The sequence below is a fragment of the Mobula birostris genome, chromosome 11, assembly GCF_030028105.1.
Source record: "Mobula birostris isolate sMobBir1 chromosome 11, sMobBir1.hap1, whole genome shotgun sequence".
NCBI classification, from domain to species: Eukaryota; Metazoa; Chordata; class Chondrichthyes; order Myliobatiformes; family Myliobatidae; genus Mobula; species Mobula birostris.
In genome coordinates this window covers 47,325,640-47,345,445 of record NC_092380.1, presented here as the reverse complement: position 1 = coordinate 47,345,445, position 19,806 = coordinate 47,325,640, and the positions used below count along the sequence as shown (strand labels likewise).

Sequence of the window (19,806 nt, the reverse complement as noted above, 5' to 3'; positions counted from 1 at the left end):
AGGAGGATCAGCATTAATGAGGAGTGAAGGGGAGGGGAGGAGGATCAGGGTTAATGATGAGTGAAGGGGAGGGGAGGAGGATTGGGGTTAATGAGGAGTGAAGGTGAGGGGAGGAGGATCGGGGTTAATGAGGAGTGAAGGTGAGGGGAGGAGGATCCGTGTTAATGAGGAGTGAAGGGACGGAGGAGGATCGGGTTTAATGAGGAGTGATGGGGTGGGGAGGAGGATCGGAGTTAATGGGGAATGAAGGGGTGGGGCGGAGGATCGGGGTTAATGTGGAGTGACGGTGACAGGGGAGGGTGATCGGTGTTAATGACGGGTGAAAGGGAGGGGAGGATGATCAGGGTTAATGAGGAGTGAAGGGGAGGGGAGGGTGATCGGGGTTAATGAGGAGTGAAGATGTGTTGTGAGATCGGGGTTAATAAGGACTGAAGGGCTGGTGCAGGAGGATTTGGGTTAATCAGGAGTGAAGGGTCGGAGAGGAGGATCGGGGTTAATGAGGAGTGAAGTGGAGTTGAGGAGGATCAGGGTTAATGAGGAGTGAAGGGGAGGGGAGGAGGATTTGGGTTAAAGAGGAGTGAAGTGGAGGAGAGGAGAATCGGGGTTAATGAGGAGTGAAGGGTGGGAGGAGTATTGGGGTTAATGAGGAGTGAAGGGGAGGGGAGAAGGATCGGGGTTAATGAAGAGTGATGGGGAGGGGAGGAGGATCGGGGTTGAGGAGTGACGGGGAGGGGAGGAGGATCAGGGTTAATGAGGAGTGCAGGGGTGCGGGAGGAGGATCAGGGTTAATGAGGAGTGAAGGGGAGGGGATGGTGATCGGGGTTAATGAGGAGTGAAGATGTGGGGGAATCGGGGTTAGTGAGGAGTGAAGATGTGGGGGGATCGGGGTTAATGAGGAGTGAAGGGGAGGGGAGGAGGATTGGGGTCAATGTGCAGTGAGGGGTGGGGAGGAGGATCGGAGTTAATGAGGAGTGAAGGGGAGGGGAGGAGTATCAGGGTTAATGAGGACTGAAGGGGAGGGGAGGAGGATTGGGCTCAATGTGCAGTGAAGGATGGGGAGGAGGATCGGAGTTAATGAGGAGTGAAGGGGAGGGGAGGAGTATCAGGGTTAATGAGGAGTGAAGCGGAGGGGAGGAGGATCAGGGTTAATGAGGAGTGCAGGGGAGGAGAGGGGGATCAGGGTTAATGAAGAGTGATGGGGAGGGGAGGAGGATCGGGGTTAATGAGGAGTGACGGGGAGGGGAGGAGGATCAGGGTTAATGAGGAGTGAAGGGGTGCAGGAGGAGGATCAGGGTTAATGAGGAGTGAAGGGGAGGGGAGGAGGATCGGTGTTAATGAGGAGTGAAGATGTGGGGGGATCGGGGTTAATGAGGAGTGAAGGGGAGGGGAGGAGGATTGTGGTTAATGAGGAGTGAAGGGGAGGGGAGGAGGATTGGGGTTAATGAGGAGTGAAGGGGAGGGGATGGTGATCGGAGTTAATGAGGAGTGAAGATGTGGGGGAATCGGGGTTAGTGAGGAGTGAAGATGTGAGGGAGTGATCGGGGTTAATGAGCAGTTAAGGGCAGGTGGAGGAGGATCGGGGTTAATGAGGAGTGAACGGGTGGGGGATGAGGATCGGTGTTAATGAGGAGAGAAGATGTGGGGGGATCGGGGTTAATGAGGAGTGAAGGAGAGGGGAGGAGGATTGGGGTCAATGAGCAGTGAAGGGGAGGGGGAAGAGGATCGGGGTCAATGTGCAGTGAAGGGTGGGGAGGAGGATCGGAGTTAATGAGGAGTGAAGGGGAGGGGAGGATTATCAGGGTTAATGAGGACTGAAGGGGAGGGGAGGAGGATTGGGCTCAATGAGCAGTGAAGGGAAGGGGAGGAGGATCGGAGTAAGTGAGGAGTGAAGGGGAGGGGAGGAGGATTGGGGTTAATGAGGAGTGAAGGAGAGGGGGTGGAAATTGGTGTTAATGAGGAGTGAAGGGGAGGGGAGGAGGATCGGGGTTAATGAGGAGTGAAGAGGAGGGGAGGAGGATTGGGGTCAATGAGGAGTGAAGATCTGGGGGATCGGGGTTAACGAGGAGTGAAGGGCTGGTGGAGGAGGATCAGGGTTACTGACCAGTGAAGGGGAGGGGAGGAGGATCGAGGTTAATGAGGAGTGAAGGGGAGGGGAGGTGGATCGGAGTTAATGATGAGTGAAGGGTAGGGGAGGAGGATCGGGGTTAATATGGAGTGACGGGGAGGGGAGGCGGGTCGGGGTTAATGAGGAGTGAAGGGGAGGGGAGGAGTATTGGGGTTTATGAGGAGTGAAGGGAGGGGAGGAGGATCGATGTTAATGAGGAGTGAAGGGGAGGGGAGGAGGATCGGGGTTAATGAGGAGTGAGGAGGAGGGGAGGAGGATTGGGGTCAATGAGGAGTGAAGATGTGGGGGATCGGGGTTAACGAGGAGTGAAGGGCTGGTGGAGGAGGATCAGGGTTACTGACCAGTGAAGGGGAGGGGAGGAGGATCGGGGTTAATAAATGAAGGGGAGTGGAGGAGGATCGGTGTTAATGAGGAGTGAAGGGGAGGGGAGGAGGATCGGATTTAATGATGAGTGAAGGGTAGGGGAGGAGGATCGGGGTTAATATGGAGTGACGGGGAGAGGAGGAGGATCGGGGTTAATGAGGAGTGAAGAGGAGGGGAGGAGGATTGGGGTTAATGAGGAGTGAATGGAAGGGGAGGAGGATTGGGGTTAATGAGGAGTGAAGGGGAGGGGAGGAGGTTCGGGTTTAATGAGGAGTGAAGGGGAGGGGAGGATGATCGGGGATAGTGAGGAGTGAAAGGGGAGGAGGATCAGGGTTAATGAGGAGTGAAGGGGAGGGGAGGAGGATCAGGATTAATGAGTAGTGAAGGGGAGTGGAGCAGGATCGGGGTTAATGAGGAGTGAAGGGGAGGGGAGGAGGATTGGGGTTAATGAGGAGTGAAGGGGAGGTTTGGAGGATTGGGTTTAATAAGGAGTGAAGGGGAGGGGAGGGGGATCTGTGTTAATGAGGAGTGAATGGGAAGGGAGGAGGATCGGGGTTAATTAGGACTGAAGGGAGTGGAGGTGAATCGGGGTTAATGAGGAGTGAAGGGCAGGGGAGGAGGATCGGGGTTAACGAGGAGTGAAGGTGAGGGGAGGAGTATCCGGGTTAATGAGGAGAGAAGGGAGAGGAGGAGGATCGGGTTTAATGAGGAGTGAAGGGGAGGGGAGGAGTATTGGGGTTCATGAGGAGTGAAGGGAGTGGAGGAGGATCGGGGTTAATGAGGAGTGAAGGGGAGGGGAGGGTGATCGGGGTTAATGAGGAGTGAAGATGTGTTGTGAGATCGGGGTTAATAAGGACTGAAGGGCTGGTGCAGGAGGATTTGGGTTAATCAGGAGTGAAGGGTCGGAGAGGAGGATCGGGGTTAATGAGGAGTGAAGTGGAGTTGAGGAGGATCAGGGTTAATGAGGAGTGAAGGGGAGGGGAGGAGGATTTGGGTTAAAGAGGAGTGAAGTGGAGGAGAGGAGAATCGGGGTTAATGAGGAGTGAAGGGTGGGAGGAGTATTGGGGTTAATGAGGAGTGAAGGGGAGTGGAGGAGGATCGGGGTTGACTAGGAGTGAAGTGGAGTGGAGGAGGATCTGGGTTAATGAGGAGTGAAGGGGTGGGGAGGGTGATCGGAGTTAATGAGGAGTGAAGAAGAGGGGAGGATCAGAGTTAATGAGGAGTGAAGGGGAGGGAAGAGGATTGGCATTAAAGAGGAGTGAAGGGGAGTGGAGGAGGATCGCGGTTAATGAAGAGTGAATGGGAGGAGGATCGGGGTTAATGAGGAGTGAAGGGAAGTGGAGGACAATCAGGGTTAATGAGGAGTGAAGGTGAGGGGAGGAGAATCGGGGTTAATGAGGAGTGAAGGGTGGGAGGAGGATCGGGGTTAATGAGGAGTGAAGGGGAGGGGAGGAGGATCAGGTTTAATGAGGAGTGAAGGGGAGGGTAGGAGGCTCGGGGTTAATGAGGAGTGAAGGTGAGAGGGAGGGTGATCGGATTTAATGAGGAGTGAAGAAGAGGGGAGGATCAGAGTTAATGAGGAGTGAAGGGGAGGGAAGAGGATTGGCATTAAAGAGGAGTGAAGGGGAGTGGAGGAGGATCGCGGTTAATGAAGAGTGAATGGGAGGAGGATCGGGGTTAATGAGGAGTGAAGGGGAGTGGAGGACAATCAGGGTTAATGAGGAGTGAAGGTGAGGGGAGGAGAATCGGGGTTAATGAGGAGTGAAGGGTGGGAGGAGGATTGGTGTTAATAAGGAGTGAAGGGGAGGGGAGGAGGATCAGGTTTAATGAGGAGTGAAGGGGAGGGTAGGAGGCTCGGGGTTAATGAGGAGTGAAGGTGAGAGGGAGGGTGATCGGGGTTAATGAGGAGTGAAGGGGTGGGGGAGGAAGTTTGGGTCAATTAGGAGGATCGGGGTTAGTGAGGAGTGAAGGTGAGGGGGAGGGTAATCGGGGTTAATGAGGGTGAAGGGGTGGGGAGCAGGATCGGGGTTAATGAGGAGTGAAGGGGAGGGGAGGAGGATCGGAGTTAATGAGGAGTGAAGGGGAGGGGAGGAGGATCAGGGTTAATGAGGAGTGAAGGGGAGGGGAGGAGGATCGGGGTTAATGAGGAGTGAGGAGGAGGGGAGGAGGATTGGGGTCAATGAGGAGTGAAGATGTGGGGGATCGGGGTTAACGAGGATTGAAGCGCTGGTGGAGGAGGATCAGGGTTACTGACCAATGAAGGGGAGGGGAGGAGGATCGGGGTTAATGAGGAGTGAAGGGGAGGGGAGTAGGATCGGGGTTAATGAATGAAGGGGAGTGGAGGAGGATCGGTGTTAATGAGGAGTGAAGGGAAGGGGAGGAGGATCGGATTTAATGATGAGTGAAGGGTAGGGGAGGAGGATCGGGGTTAATATGGAGTGACGGGGAGGGGAGGATGATCGGGGATAATGAGGAGTGAAAGGGGGAGGAGGATCAGGGTTAATGAGGAGTGAAGGGGAGGGGAGCAGGATAGGGCTTAATGAGGAGTGAAGGGGAGGGGAGGTGCATCGGGGTTAATGAGGAGTGAAGGGGAGGGGAGGAGGATTGGGGTTAATGAGGAGTGAAGGGGCGGGGAGGAGGATCGGGGTTAATGAGGAGCAAAGGGGAGGGGAGGGTGATCGGAGTTAATGAGGAGTGAAGGGGAGTCGGGGTTAATGAGGAGTGAAGGGGAGGGGAGGGTGATCGGAGTTAATGAGGAGTGAAGGGGAGGGGAGGAGTATCGGAGTTAATGAGTGTAGATTTTGGGGATCGGGGTTAACGAGGAGTGAAGGGCTGGTGGAGGAGGATCAGCGTTACCGAGGATTGAAGGGCTGGAGAGGAGGATCAGGATTAATGAGGAGTGAAGGGGTGGGGGAGGAGGATCGGGGTTAATGAGGAGTGAAGGTGAGTGGGATGGTGATCGGGGTTAATGAGGAGTGAAGATGTGGGGGATCGGAGTTACTGAGGAGTGAAGGGCTGGTGGAGGAGGATCTGGGTTACTGACGAGTGAAGGGGAGGGGAGGAGAATCGGGGTTAATGAGTACTGAAGGGGTGGAGAGGAGGTTCAGGGTTAATGAGGAGTGAAGGGGAGGGGAGGGGGATCACGGTTAGTGAGGAGTGAAGGGGAGAGCAGGAGGATCGGGGTTAATGAGGAGTGAAGGGGAGGGGAGTAGGATCAGGGTTAATGAGGAGTGAAGGGGAGGGGAGGAGGATCAGTGTTAATGAGGAGTGAAGGGCTGGAGAGGAGGATCGGGGTTAATGAGGAGTGAAGGGGAGGGGAGGAGGATCGGGGTTAATGAGGAGTGAAGGTGAGCGGGACGGTGATCGGTGTTAATGAGGAGTGAAGATGTGGAGGATCGGAGTTAACGAGGAGTGAAGGGCTGGTGGAGGAGGATCAGGGTTACTGACCAGTGAAAGGGAGGGGAGGAGGATCGGGGTTAATGAGTAGTGAAGGGGGTGGAGAGGAGGTTCGGGGTTAATGAGGAGTGAAGGGGAGGGGAGGAGGATCGGGGTTAATGAGAAGTGAAGGTGAGTGGAGGAGGATCGTGGTTAATGAGGAGTGAAGGTGAGCGGGACGGTGATCGGTGTTAATGAGGAGTGAAGATTTGGAGGATCGGAGTTAACGAGGAGTGAAGGGCTGGTGGAGGAGGATCAGGGTTACTGACCAGTGAAAGGGAGGGGAGGAGGATCGGGGTTAATGAGTAGTGAAGGGGGTGGAGAGGAGGTTCGGGGTTAATGAGGAGTGAAGGGGAGGGGAGGAGGATCAGGGTTAATGAGCAGTGAAGGGCTGGAGACTAGGATCGGGGTTAACGAGGAGTGAAGGGGAGGGGAGGAGGATCGGGGTTAATGAGGAGTGAAGGGGAGTGGAGGAGGATCGGGGTTAATGAGGAGTGAAGGGGAGGGGAGGAGGATCAGGATTAATGAGGAGTGATGGGGAGGGGACGAGCATCGGGGTTAATGAGGAGTGAAGGGGACGGGAGGAGGATCGGGGTTAATGAGGAATGAAGGGGTGGGGGAGGAGTATCGGGGTTAATGAGGAGTGAAGATGTGGGGGATCGGGGTTACTGTGGAGTGATGGGCTGGCGAGGAGGATCAGGGTTAATGAGGAGTGAAGGTAAGGTGAGGAGGATCAGGGTTAATGAGGAGTGAAGGTAAGGTGAGGAGTATCGGGGCTAATGAGGAGTGAAGGTGAGGGGGAGAGTGATCGGGATTAATGAGGAGTGAATATGTGGGGAATTGGGGTTAACGAGGAGTGAAGGGCTGGTTAAGGAGGATCAGGGTTATTGAGGAGTGAAGGGGATGGGGAGGAGGTGTGGAGTTAATGAGTGTTGGGATGGGGGGGATCAGTGTTAATGAGTGTCGGGATGGGAGGAGGATCGGGGTGAACGAGGGGTGAAGGTGTTGCGAGGGGGATCAGGGTTAATGAGGAGTGAAGGGGTGGTGGAGTAGGATCAGGGTTAATGAGTGTAGGGTTGGGGAGGGGCATCGGGGTTAACGAGGAGTGAAGGGTCAGCTACTGGCTTGAGGGGTTGAGCCCATTCTTGCTTCTATTTCCATGTGTTCTTGTAGGAGAAGCAGTATTTCCAAGGAGTGGAGGTATGGGTCTGGTGGACAATATTAACAAACAACTGTAGAGAAATCCATTAGGGAGGGAGTGGAGACCGCAGTTCCTGAAGAGGAAGGTTGCCATTGCGGACCCTCACCAACTTGGAAATGCTCGTTCCCACCATTGGTGAGGGGACACGGGGACTTGAAGACTCATTCTTCCCTCCGCCATCAGGTTTCTGAATGGCCCATGAAGACTACCTCGCTCTTCCTCTCTTGCAGCTTTTGTTTATTTATTTATTGATTGTTTAATTGTAACTTTTAGTAATTTTTATTTCTTGCACTGTACTGCTTTCACAAAGCAACATGATTCTTGACATATGTGAGTAATGATAGAGCTGATTGTGAAGGAGAGGGTCGTTAGTGAGCAGGAGTGAAGAACGAGGTCAGGGTGGCAGGAGTTACAGCAGGAACCAGAAGGCTGGTGTTCAGCAACATTTAAAGAACAAGGGAAGTGTCGAATGCAGGCTCTGCAGGAAGATGCATTTGCTTTAAATTGCATTGAAATGAAATGAATGAATTGAATTGAACTGAATTGAAATAAAATGTATTGAATTGGTTTATTATTGTCACACGGACCGAGGTTCAGTGAAAAGCTTGTCTTGCATGCTGTACAAACAGATCAATTCATTACACAGACCATTGAGGCAGAACAAAATATATCAATAACAGAATGCAGAATGAAGTGTAATGGCCACAGAGAAAGTGGAGTGCAGGTAAATAGTAAGGTGAAAGATCATTATGAGGTATACTGTGAGGATATAAGTCCAACTTATTGTATAGGGAACCATTCAGTTGTCTTATACAGCAGCATTGAAGCTGTCCTGTGCTTGGCGGTACAAGCTTTCAGGCTTTTGTATCTTCTGGCGAATGGGAGTGGAGAAGAGCAAAAGTCCATGCCTGGAGTGGGGGGATCTTTGATGATGCTGCTTTACTTGGGTGTACAAACAGATCAATTCATTACACAGACCATTGAGGCAGAACAAAATATATCAATAACAGAATGCAGAATGAAGTGTAATGGCCACAGAGAAAGTGGAGTGCAGGTAAATAGTAAGGTGAAAGATCATTATGAGGTATACTGTGAGGATATAAGTCCAACTTATTGTATAGGGAACCATTCAGTTGTCTTATACAGCAGCATTGAAGCTGTCCTGTGCTTGGCGGTACAAGCTTTCAGGCTTTTGTATCTTCTGGCGAATGGGAGTGGAGAAGAGCAAAAGTCCATGCCTGGAGTGGGGGGATCTTTGATGATGCTGCTTTACTTGGGCAGCAAGAAGTGCAGGCAGAATCCATGCAGCAGAGGCTGGTTTCTGCGATCTGCTGAACAGTATCTGCAACTTTCCGCAGTTTCCTGTGGTCATGTGCAGAACAGTTAGCACTCCAAGCCTTAATGCATTCAGATGGAATGCTTTTTATGGAATACAGCAACAGAAGATTTTACAACAATAGGAGAAGGGGTTGAATTACTGATCATTATGAATTGAAAGCTATCATCATCAGCAATGAAGATGGTGTTTACAGGTAGTTCTGCTCAAAAGTATGTTTGTGTAACACGAATGATGAACACTAAATAACATTATGAGAACTGCATTGGTTAAAGTGTGATTGAGAATAGTCCGTGAGCCAGGACCCCAAATTTGGGCCACCGGTACCAGCTGGGGGGCATAATTCTTACAGTGATTTTTGGCAAGGTATACACCCCTAGCGCTAGAAAACATGTGATAGCATTGCAGTGGTGGTATCTTTCTGTGATCCTATGGTGCTTTGCCTATGATAAGATGAATTATGCCAGGTACCTGACCCTTACTTTGCTCAGATGATGAACCTCCCAGAGAAGAACCCTTCTGTGTGTGAGGCCTTCAAGACAGGCCAACTCTCAGTGCAGCTGTCAAGTAACAACCCCTTTGGGCAGATCCCTGTGGACCAGGCTATTGAAGCCACAGTGAACAAAGACACATAGACTCCTGGAGGCACGTCATGGTTCAACCTGAATGCTGGAGCTATCAAGCGTTACTACATAACAGCTGAGCACCGCAGTGTGTTCCTGGGACAGTTAAGGGAGATGGTGCAAGGCAACAAATCAGAGCTTTGTCTTGCAGAGCTACAGCGGCCAAGAATCCAGCAAGATGAGGAAGCAGTTTCAGCAGTGGCTAGCCTCATACGTGAATGGGTCAACCCATTAGCATCTCTACGGCAAAGGCAGCCCCCAAGGACACTGCCTCCGACCTGATGAAGGCATATGAGATTGGTGAGCAATGATATGCCACCTTCAAGGATGATAGACGAGGGGAAGACCCACCAGCAAAGAAGTTCCATGACTCAATGAAAACCAACAAGCTGAAAACATTCAGTGATATGTGTAAGAAGAGAGAAGTGAAATCAAATGGGAGGGCGATCATCTTGAAAGCAGACAGGTCTTTGTCTGGACGCATCATAGTGATGGCACAAGGGCGCAGTCTACGTATGGAGGATATCCTCTCTCATCCCCTTGGACCATTGCCCTGGGCCCTGTCCACACCAGAAGGATCACTGAGAAAGACAATTAAAGCTACTTTAGCCACAACCTTGCAGAAAAATGTAGCAGTAGAAGAGCAACTCCCAGGAAACTGCTACAGTGGTTGATGGAATGAACTTGGTCCAAAGAGTGAGAGGTGATCAAGCTACTTTCAGAGATGTTGCCACAACAATTCTGGGTGATGTTGTGGGGTCATTCGTAAGGCCAGTGATGTTGTGGGGATGGAACTGGACTCTCTGACGGTGGTGTCTGAAAAGAGGATGCTGTCCAAGTTGCATGCCATCTTGGACAATGTCTCCCATCCACTACATAATGTACTGGTTGGGCACAGGAGTACATTCAGCCAGAGACTCATTCCACCGAGATGCAACACAGAGCGTCATAGGAAGTCATTCCTGCCTGTGGCCATCAAACTTTACAACTCCTCCCTTGGAGGGTCAGACACCCTGAGTCGATAGGCTGGTCCTGGACTTATTTCCTGTCATAATTTACATATTATTATTTAACTATTTATGGTTTTAGTACTATTTATTATTTATGGTGCAACTGTAATGAAAACCAATTTCCTCCAGGATCAATAAAGTATGACTATGACTATGTATGGCTCTGAGGGAAGGCAGTCAGAGTAGCAGAATAGATGTTGTGTTCAACACATACAAGGAGATCTCTATCAAGAATAGTGAAAGATCTCTACGGGGTGAAGAGCCAGGTCATGAGTTGCAAAGTATCACAGGCACACAGATGGTGAGGCAGTGGAGGAGCTTCCTGACCAAAGTCAGTAACAAAAATAGTCTCATTAGCTTCATAGTCCATGAATGGAGGAAGGCTGAGTACAGAGCAAAGCTACAGGAGAAGATTCTGTATGCAACTGTTAATGACAAATGTTACAGAATCACATTTCAAGACAGTGAGGAGGTGTCAGCTCTTCAGTGTCAACAAGAAGCAGATGGCCGCCTACTTCTCCTTGCTGCCCATGCCACAAGAGAGGGATACCAATTTGTAGTGATCTGCTCAGAAGACCTAGATGTCTTTATCATTTCTTTAGCATTTTGTGACAAGATTGAGGCCCCATTGTTCCAGAAGTGTGGCACTGGAACCCGTACAAGGCTTGTAGATATCGGGAAGGTTGTTGCCACTGTTGGCATTGAGGTTTGTAGGGCTCTCATCGGGTTGCACGCATATACAGGATGTGACACTGTAAGCGCTTTTGCAGGCAAAGGGAAGACAAGTGTCCTAAAACCAGCAACAGGGAAACTCAGGACACATTCTTAGAGTTGGGTCAGGAATGGGCCCTCTCCCCATAACTGATGGACAAACTGGAGGCATTTACATGTCTCCTGTATGCCCCAAAAGCATCGACCACCAAGGTCAGCGGTCCCCAACCACCGGGCCGCGGACCAGCACCGGGCCGTGAGGAAAAGATATGAGTCAGCTGCACCTTTCCTTATCCCCTGTCACACACTGTTGAACTTGAACATAGGGTTGCCAACTGTCCCGTATTTGCCAGGACATCCCGTATATTGGGCTAAATTGGTTTGTCCCATATTTACCCTGCTAAGGTTGAGCGTTCCTATGAAACCATTCATACCGAAATGGTGTGAAGTGAAGCAACAATTACCATTAATTTATATGGGAAAAATTTGTGAGCATTCCCAGACCCCAAAAATTACCTAACAAATCATACCAAATAACACATAAAACCGAAAATAAGTAACACTGACATATAGTAAAAACAGGAATGATATGATAAATACACAGCCTATATAAAGTAGAAATAATGTATGTACAGTATAGTCGGGATGATGAAGGCAAAATCGATTTATGGGGGGGGGAGTCAGCACGTACTCGTATGTGCACATCACATGTGCACGTCACGCATGCGCACACAGGTGCCCGCGCAAGGCTTCGTGGTCATGGTAGTCTTTCCTGGGGTAAAGTGTCCTGGGATTTGACTGCTACTTTTGTCCCTTATTTGGGAGTGAGAAAGTTGGAAACCGTAACTGTAAAAGACACGTTGAGGTGAGTTTAACCCTACTTGAACACCACCCCCGGTCGGCCGGTCCACAAGAATATTGTCAATATTAAACCGGTCCGCGGTGCAAAAAAGGTTGGGGACCCCTGACCAAGGTCAATGAGCTCAGGTATCACCTTTTCTGTGCCAAAAAAGGTGAAATCGAAAGTCATCAACTCCCACCATGTGAGGACTGCTTAACAAAACATGCACAGCGAGCCAACTACCAGGCTGGTATATGGAGAAGATGTTTGGAGAAGGACCCACAAGTGCCAAGCCCTGTTGGCAGAGGATGGAAGATGGAGAGAGAAGAGGAAGCTGAACAGTTGTTGGTGCACTGGATGGAAGGCCAGCCAGCACCCAATGCCATCCTGGATCTACTGGCCTGTAACTGTCCAAAAAAATGTTCACTCCCAAGATGTATGTGTGTTGCAAATGGTCTCAGGTGTACTGACATGTGTAGACTGGCAGACTGTGAGAACCAGACATCCACCTCAGAGTGTGGAAAGTTTAGATGAAGATGTGGAAGATGTGGAAGACTTAAAAAATTATTATAATTATTAATAAGTTATGAAAGTATGGAAAACAAAGTCTTTGATTAAATATATTCATTTTACAACCAAGTGGGGCCTAGGTTATGTCTGTGTGGAACCCCACATTTGAATTATTGTACTGTAATTCTATATGCTATGACAAAAGCTTAACATTGTTTTGATTTGATGCAACAATATGGAAAATATCATGACATTGATAAAACTCCAGAAATCTCTCCAAATGAGGTTTTTTACCTTTTGGGGGGGGGGGGGGTAACATTTTCTGCTGTACTGATGTCAATATGGAATATACACAAAAAGTGATAACTTATTTGAATTTCTGAATAAATTCTCTACAAATCCACGTGATTATATGTGCCCTAGAATTTTTATTGACCTTTCCAAAATAAAAAACAAATAGTTTTCTAAAAATGAAATGAATCACTCTACTGAAATTGGGCACTGTACTGCCAGTGCCACCAATGACATAGTTTTCAATGTAGAATTTTATAGCAACATTTGATGAAAAGTGCTTGAACTCAGCTATCATTGTGACAAATTTCAATGTTGATGACAAAATGTCATTCGGTTGAATATATATGTTGTACTTTATATTGGCCACTTTTCAGAAATGCTTATTTTAGGGTAGTGTTATAAACTGCATGATAGCACACATAAAGCTACCACTGGTGCAATGCTGTCACATATTTTCTAACTCTAGAGATGTATACCTTGCCAAAAATCACTCTGAGTGTTATTCCCCTCAGATGGTAACGACCAGCCCTACTGGCTAACGGACTGGAAAGCCTGTATAAATCTGCACTTTGCAGCCTATCCTATTATAAACACAAGAGAATTTGCAGATGCTGGAAATCTTAAGACACACGTAAAATACACTGGAGGAAGTCAGCATCTAAGGAAGGAAATGGGAGGTTAATGCTTCGGACAAAGAACCCTCATCAGGACTCTACAGCAAGGGGGCAGAAGCCAGAATGAGAAAGTGGGGGGAGGGGAAGGGGTGCAAGCTGGCAGCTGAGAGGTGAGACCAGGTGAGAGGGAAGGTGGTTGGGTGGTTGGGTGGGCGAGGAGGAATGAAGTGAGAAGTGGGGGGGGGGGCAATTCTCATTCTGGTTACACCTCTCTTCACCCCTTCTGGGGTGTTCACCTGCCCATCAACTTCCCTTTGTTCCCCATAGTCCAATATCCTCTCCTAATAGATTTCTTCACCCTTTCATCTCTTCCAGCCATCCCCTCTGAACTTTACATTTCATCCTCCCTCATGTAGCCACCCAGCTTCCCACTCACCTGGTCTCACCTATCACCTACCGGCTTATCCTCCTTACCTTACCTCCACCTTCTTATTCCAGCTTCTGCCTCATACATTTCCAGTCTTGGTGAAGAGCTTCAGCCTGTAACGTCAACTGTTTATTCCCCTCCATCGGTGCTGCCTGAGTTCCCCTAGTACATTGTCTGTCCTGTTTAACATTACTTTCAGTAGCCTGAGGATTCTTAGGAACATATTCTGCATTCTTAGCAAAACTACCTACAGTGAAACAGAACTCTACAGCACAGAAATACCAAGGTAATAATTAAATAAATAACAGTAGTCAAAAGACTATGCTGAATGGACTGTATGGGGCAACAGACAAGCCTATTGTTCAGTGATTCCATAAGGCAAGCTCACCTTTCTGATTTTGTCCCACTGTAGAGGATGACACTTGGTACTCCTGGCTGGTTGTTATAGGTAATGAAGTGGTTGGTCCAAAGAAAGAGTTGGAGTAGACTTTGGTGGTGCCCGACAGCTCAGGACTGGTGTGTTTTGGTTGAACTGTGGTGTGTGGAGAGGTCTCTATCTGGTTTACCATCTCAAGCACGCCCTTCTTCTTGGCAGTGGTCGATAGGACAGTGGGGGGCCCTTCCGCTGAAGGAGGCAGAGTGGAAGTCAGTGGCTCCTGGGTAGTGACAAAGGGCATGGCAACAGCAGAGGACTGGTCAGGGGGTCTCACAGACCAGGTCAGGTCAAAACCGACAGCCTGCAGAGTGGATCCCACTGGGGGGTCGAACGTCCTCTTCGGCGTGTTAATGTCAGGAGGTTGGTTGGTGGGCTCTGTCAGCAGTTCAATATTTATGGTAATCTCTCGGGAAAATCTCGTTGCAGTCTCCTGTGTCTCTGAGTTCAGTACATCAGGTGTACTCCCACTTTCTCCAAATGGGACAGACGTCTCTGCAGAGGCTGAGGCAGCCAGACTTAACTCACTACTTAACCCCGTGCTTTGATCCAAAAGATCCAAGATTTCAGGAGTGCTCTCACTGTCTGCAGGTGGGCCCGTAGACACAGAAGAAGTTGAGCTGGAAGGTGCCTCTGTTGCATCTAGCACAGTGACAGCCGCTGAGTCAAAAGAGAGGTTAGTAAGCCCCAAGCTTTCAGGAGTACTCCCACTGTCTGTAGGTGGGTCTTTGGGTTCATAAGAGGGTGAGCTGGAAGATGTCCATGTAACACCTGGCACAGTGACAACCACAGGGTTGAAGGAGAGGTTAGTAAGCCCTAAGCTTTCAGAAGTACTCCCACTGTCTGTAGGTGGGTCTTTGGGCTCAGGAGAGGGTGAGCTGGAAGGTGCCTCTGTTGCATCTAGCACAGTAACAGGTGCTAAGTCAAAGAAGAAGTCAGTAAGCCCTAAGATTTTGGGAGTACTGCTCCTGTCTGTAGATGGGTTTCTGGGCTCAGGAGAGGGTGATCTGGAAGGTGCCCCAGTTGCATCTAGCACAGTGACAGCCACTGGGTTGAAGGAGAGGTTAGTAAGCCCTAAGCTTTCAGAAGTACTCCCACTGTCTGTAGATGGGTTTCTGGGCTCAGAAGAGGGTGAGATGGAAGGTGCCTCTGTTGCATCTAGCACAGTGACAGCCACTGGGTTGAAGGAGAGGTTAGTAAGCCCTAAGCTTTCAGAAGTACTCCCACTGTCTGTAGATGGGTTTCTGGGCTCAGAAGAGGGTGATCTGGAAGGTGTCCACGTTGCATCTAGCACAGTGATAGCTGCAGGGTTGAAGGAGAGGTTAGTAAGCCCCAAGCTTTCAGGAGTACTCCCACCGTCTGTAGGTGGGTCTTTGGGTTCATAAGAGGGTGAGCTGGAAGATGCCCATGTAACACCTGGCACAGTGACAACCACAGGGTTGAAGGAGAGGTTAGTAAGCCCTAAGCTTTCAGAAGTACTCCCACTGTCTGTAGGTGGGTTTCTGGGCTCAGAAGAGGGTGATCTGGAAGGTGTCCACGTCGCATCTAGCACAGTGACAGCCGCTGAATCAGAAGAGAGGTTAATAAGCCCTAGGCTTTCAGAAGTACTCCCACTGTCTGCAGGTGGGCCCCTAGACACAGAAGAGGGTGATCTGGAAGGTGTCCACGTTGCATCTAGCGTGGTAACAGGTGCTAAGTCAAAGGAGAAGTCAGTAGGCCCTAAGCTTTCAGGAGTACTCCCACTGTCTGTAGATGGGTTTCTGGGCTCAGAAGAGGGTGAGATGGAAGGTGCCTCTGTTGCATCTAGCACAGTGACAGCCACTGGGTTGAAGGAGAGGTTAGTAAGCCCTAAGCTTTCAGGAGTACTCCCACTGTCTGCAGGTGGGTTTCTGGGCTCAGAAGAGGGTGATCTGGAAGGTGTCCACGTTGCATCTAGCACAGTAACAGCTGCAGGGTTGAAGGAGAGGTTAGTAAGCCCTAAGCTTTCAGAAGTACTCCCACTGTCTGTAGGTGGGTCTTTGGGTTCATAAGAGGGTGAGCTGGAAGATGCCCATGTAACACCTGGCACAGTGACAACCACAGGGTTGAAGGAGAGGTTAGTAAGCCCTAAGCTTTCAGAAGTACTCCCACTGTCTGTAGATGGGTTTCTGGGCTCAGAAGAGGGTGAGATGGAAGGTGCCTCTGTTGCATCTAGCACAGTGACAGCCACTGGGTTGAAGGAGAGGTTAGTAAGCCCTAAGCTTTCAGAAGTACTCCCACTGTCTGCAGGTGGGTTTCTGGGCTCAGAAGAGGGTGATCTGGAAGGTGTCCACGTTGCATCTAGCACAGTAACAGCTGCAGGGTTGAAGGAGAGGTTAGTAAGCCCTAAGCTTTCAGAAGTACTCCCACTGTCTGTAGATGGGTTTCTGGGCTCAGAAGAGGGTGATCTGGAAGGTGTCCACGTTGCATCTAGCACAGTGATAGCTGCAGGGTTGAAGGAGAGGTTAGTAAGCCCCAAGCTTTCAGAAGTACTCCCACTGTCTGTAGGTGGGTCTTTGGGTTCATAAGAGGGTGAGCTGGAAGATGTCCATGTAACACCTGGCACAGTGACAGCCACAGGGTTGAAGGAGAGGTTAGTAAGCCCTAAGCTTTCAGAAGTACTCCCACTGTCTGTAGGTGGGTTTCTGGGCTCAGAAGAGGGTGATCTGGAAGGTGTCCACGTCGCATCTAGCACAGTGACAGCCGCTGAATCAGAAGAGAGGTTAATAAGCCCTAGGCTTTCAGAAGTACTCCCACTGTCTGCAGGTGGGCCCCTAGACACAGAAGAGGGTGATCTGGAAGGTGTCCACGTTGCATCTAGCGTGGTAACAGGTGCTAAGTCAAAGGAGAAGTCAGTAGGCCCTAAGCTTTCAGGAGTACTCCCACTGTCTGTAGGTGGGTTTCTGGGCTCAGAAGAGGGTGATCTGGAAGGTGTCCACGTTGCATCTAGCACAGTGACAGCCACTGGGTTGAAGGAGAGGTTAGTAAGCCCTAAGCTTTCAGAAGTACTCCCACTGTCTGTAGATGGGTTTCTGGGCTCAGGAGAGGGTGAGCTGGAAGGTGCCCCAGTTGCATCTAGCACAGTGACAGCTGCAGGGTTGAAGGAGAGGTTAGTAAGCCCTAGGCTTTCAGAAGTACTCCCACTGTCTGTAGGTGGGTCTTTGGGTTCATAAGAGGGTGAGCTGGAAGATGCCCATGTAACACCTGGCACAGTGACAACCACAGGGTTGAAGGAGAGGTTAGTAAGCCCTAAGCTTTCAGAAGTACTCCCACTGTCTGCAGGTGGGTCCCTGGGCTCAGGAGAGGGTGATCTGGAAGGTGTCCACGTTGCATCTAGCACGGTAACAGGTGCTAAGTCAAAGGAGAAGTGAGTAGGCCCTAAGCTTTCGGGAGTACTCCCACTCTCCACTGTGAACTCAGGGGATATTGAACTGGAGGGAATTTCCATCCAGCCTGGTGTTCCAGATGGCCAGTGATCCAGGAGGACCTCCATGTCAGAAATCCCAGTGCTGCTAGCACTTTGCTCAGGTAGTTCAGATGGATTTGGAGTCACTGTGATTGAGGGTTTCCTGTCCTGATGCAGGTGTTGTCTTGTTGTTGGTCTGCCTGTGGTTTCAGGGGCCTGTGACGTGAAAAGACCAGAAGCACTTTCAGGATCACCTTCAGTACTGAGCTGATACTCTGAGAAATCCCTGAAATCCAAACTCTCTGATTCATCCTTGGGCTTGTATACCTCCGTGTTGTTTCTGAGGCTGTTGTCCACACGTGCAGTGGGAGGGGAAGGGGGAGTGGTTCTACCCGTGGTCAATAAGACTGTATCTGATTGATACTTCACTGATGGCACTTCACTGACGAACTCAGGGTGCCCTTCCCTTTCTTGGGCTGCAGCAAGTGTAGGGCTGTTGTCTGAGGCCAGAGGGGAAGCAGGAGTGGTGCTCCTGATGGTTGTAAATTCCACCTCTGGCTCGCTTTGCAACTCTGCAGCAAATGGGACTTCTGTTACACGGTTGGCTTGCAGTTCCGCCTCGGTGCCAAAGCTAACTTGTAGGCTGTCGTCGAGAAGCAGAGATGGAGAAGAGGGTAGACCAGTCGTCCCAATGGAGGGAATGTCTGTCCCTGAGGTAAGTTTTGTCATGTGGTCATCCCAGGTCAATGGAGTCTGGCCTGCTGACTCAGTGTATGGCTCTCCCCCTGCAGCAGACTCTGAGCCGTCCACCACCTCTGTGGTGTTCGTTCTTGTACTTGGAGATCCAGAGAGGCTGTTTAACAGATGTTCTGGCCTTGTGGGTGAGAGGATAGCTTTCCTTGTCAATCCTGGAGCTGTGGTGGATGTTAGTCTGGTCAGCCGCACATTGGGGGAAGCCGATTCTGTGAATGCTTCCGATAGTGGGAGCACTGAGGTAGACCAGGGATCAGTCTGCACTGGTGCAAAGGGTCCATCCGCTCGCACTGTGGTGCCAGTAAAAATCCCACGGTCCTCTGCCAATGGAACTGTTGTCGATTCTCGCTCTGTTTAAAATGAAAGAAGAGCACAAAAATTAGTTTCTATTTCAATAGAACCCTCAAAGATGCCACAAAAGCTGATAGGGTTGTTAAGAATTTGTATGGTTTGTTGACAGGGGATTGAGTTTAAGAGCCACAAGGTAATATTGCAGCTCTCTAAAACCCTAGTTAAACCACATTTAGAGTATTGTGTTCAGTGCTGATCCTCTCACTATTGAAAGTATGTGGAAACTTTAGAGAGGGTGCAGAGGAGATTTATTAGGACACTGCATGATCTAAAGGGCATGTCTTTTGAAGACAGGTTAAGCAAGCTGTGGCTTTTCTCTTTGAAGAGGTGGAGGATGAGAGGTGAGCTGATGGAGGTGTACAAGATGATATGAGGCATTGATAGGAGTGGATAGCCAGAGACCTTTTTTCTGAGGGCGTAAATAGTTAGTGCACACATAATGTTTGCATTTGAAGTGATTGGAGGGAAGTCATGGGGAAATAAGTTCTTCACACAGAGAGTGGTGGATGTGTGGAATGTCCTGCCAGGGGTGGTGGTAGAGGCAGATTATTAGAGACATTAGAAACTCTTAAATAGGCACATAACATTAGTAAAGTGGGGGGCTTTTAGGCGGGAAGGATTAAATTGATCTGAGAGTGCGTTAAAAAGTCGACACAACATTGTGGGTCAAAGACAGATCCCCTGCAGGGCAACGGCAAAACAGCCTGGCTTACCCCACAGAGACAAGGACAGGAAGAGACAAACACCAAAGAACAACAGACAGTTCCATCTCTGCTCCAGGGAAGCTCCGAGTCTCAGTTTGGCCAGCAACCTCAGCTGGCTACGGAAATAGCCTGATCCCTACCTAGCTTGGAGTGGCTAGCAGCCACTCAGCTGGCCCAGGAAACAGACGAATCCATACCACAAAGACCACTCCTACGAGTGGCAACAAGGATCTGTGAAGCAGTGGTCCTCCAACCAGGTCTGGAGATCACAAATGCTTTCACTAGCTTTCCATCAGCAAGTTGTTCCAAGGGGGACTGACAAGACAAACCAGCAGCCCACACTCAATCCCAAGGCTACTTATATTGCAAGGTCAAAGATGGGAATCAGGTGCCAATGATTAACTCAAACAAGGGACAGCTGGAAGACCCAGACTCCTGCATCCATGGACCAAATCGTGAACTGGAATGCGGACTTCACGGACCGGACCATGATAGTACCCCCCCCTTCTACGGGAGCCTCCGGGCGACTGAAGAGGTTCTCCAGGACTAAGGACAACTCGGCGGGTGGGTGGGAGGTTTCGGCACTAGGGAATCCTGGATGGCGAGAGTTCATCTCCGGTGTCTGTGCCGCTGGGTCCATGGTTGGCTGGT

General features: G+C 50.0%; 1 protein-coding gene across 3 annotated transcripts in view; it reads right to left on the bottom strand.

Moving 5' to 3' along the window:
- Positions 1-19,806, bottom strand: part of LOC140205058 (uncharacterized) — a 157,978-nt gene that overhangs the window by 93,404 nt on the left and 44,768 nt on the right. For all 3 annotated transcript variants that reach the window (XM_072272179.1, XM_072272178.1, XM_072272180.1), the window contains one exon: positions 13,879-18,450. In XM_072272179.1, coding sequence (XP_072128280.1) covers positions 13,879-18,450 — 4,572 coding nt within the window. The remainder of the gene's footprint in view (positions 1-13,878; positions 18,451-19,806) is intronic.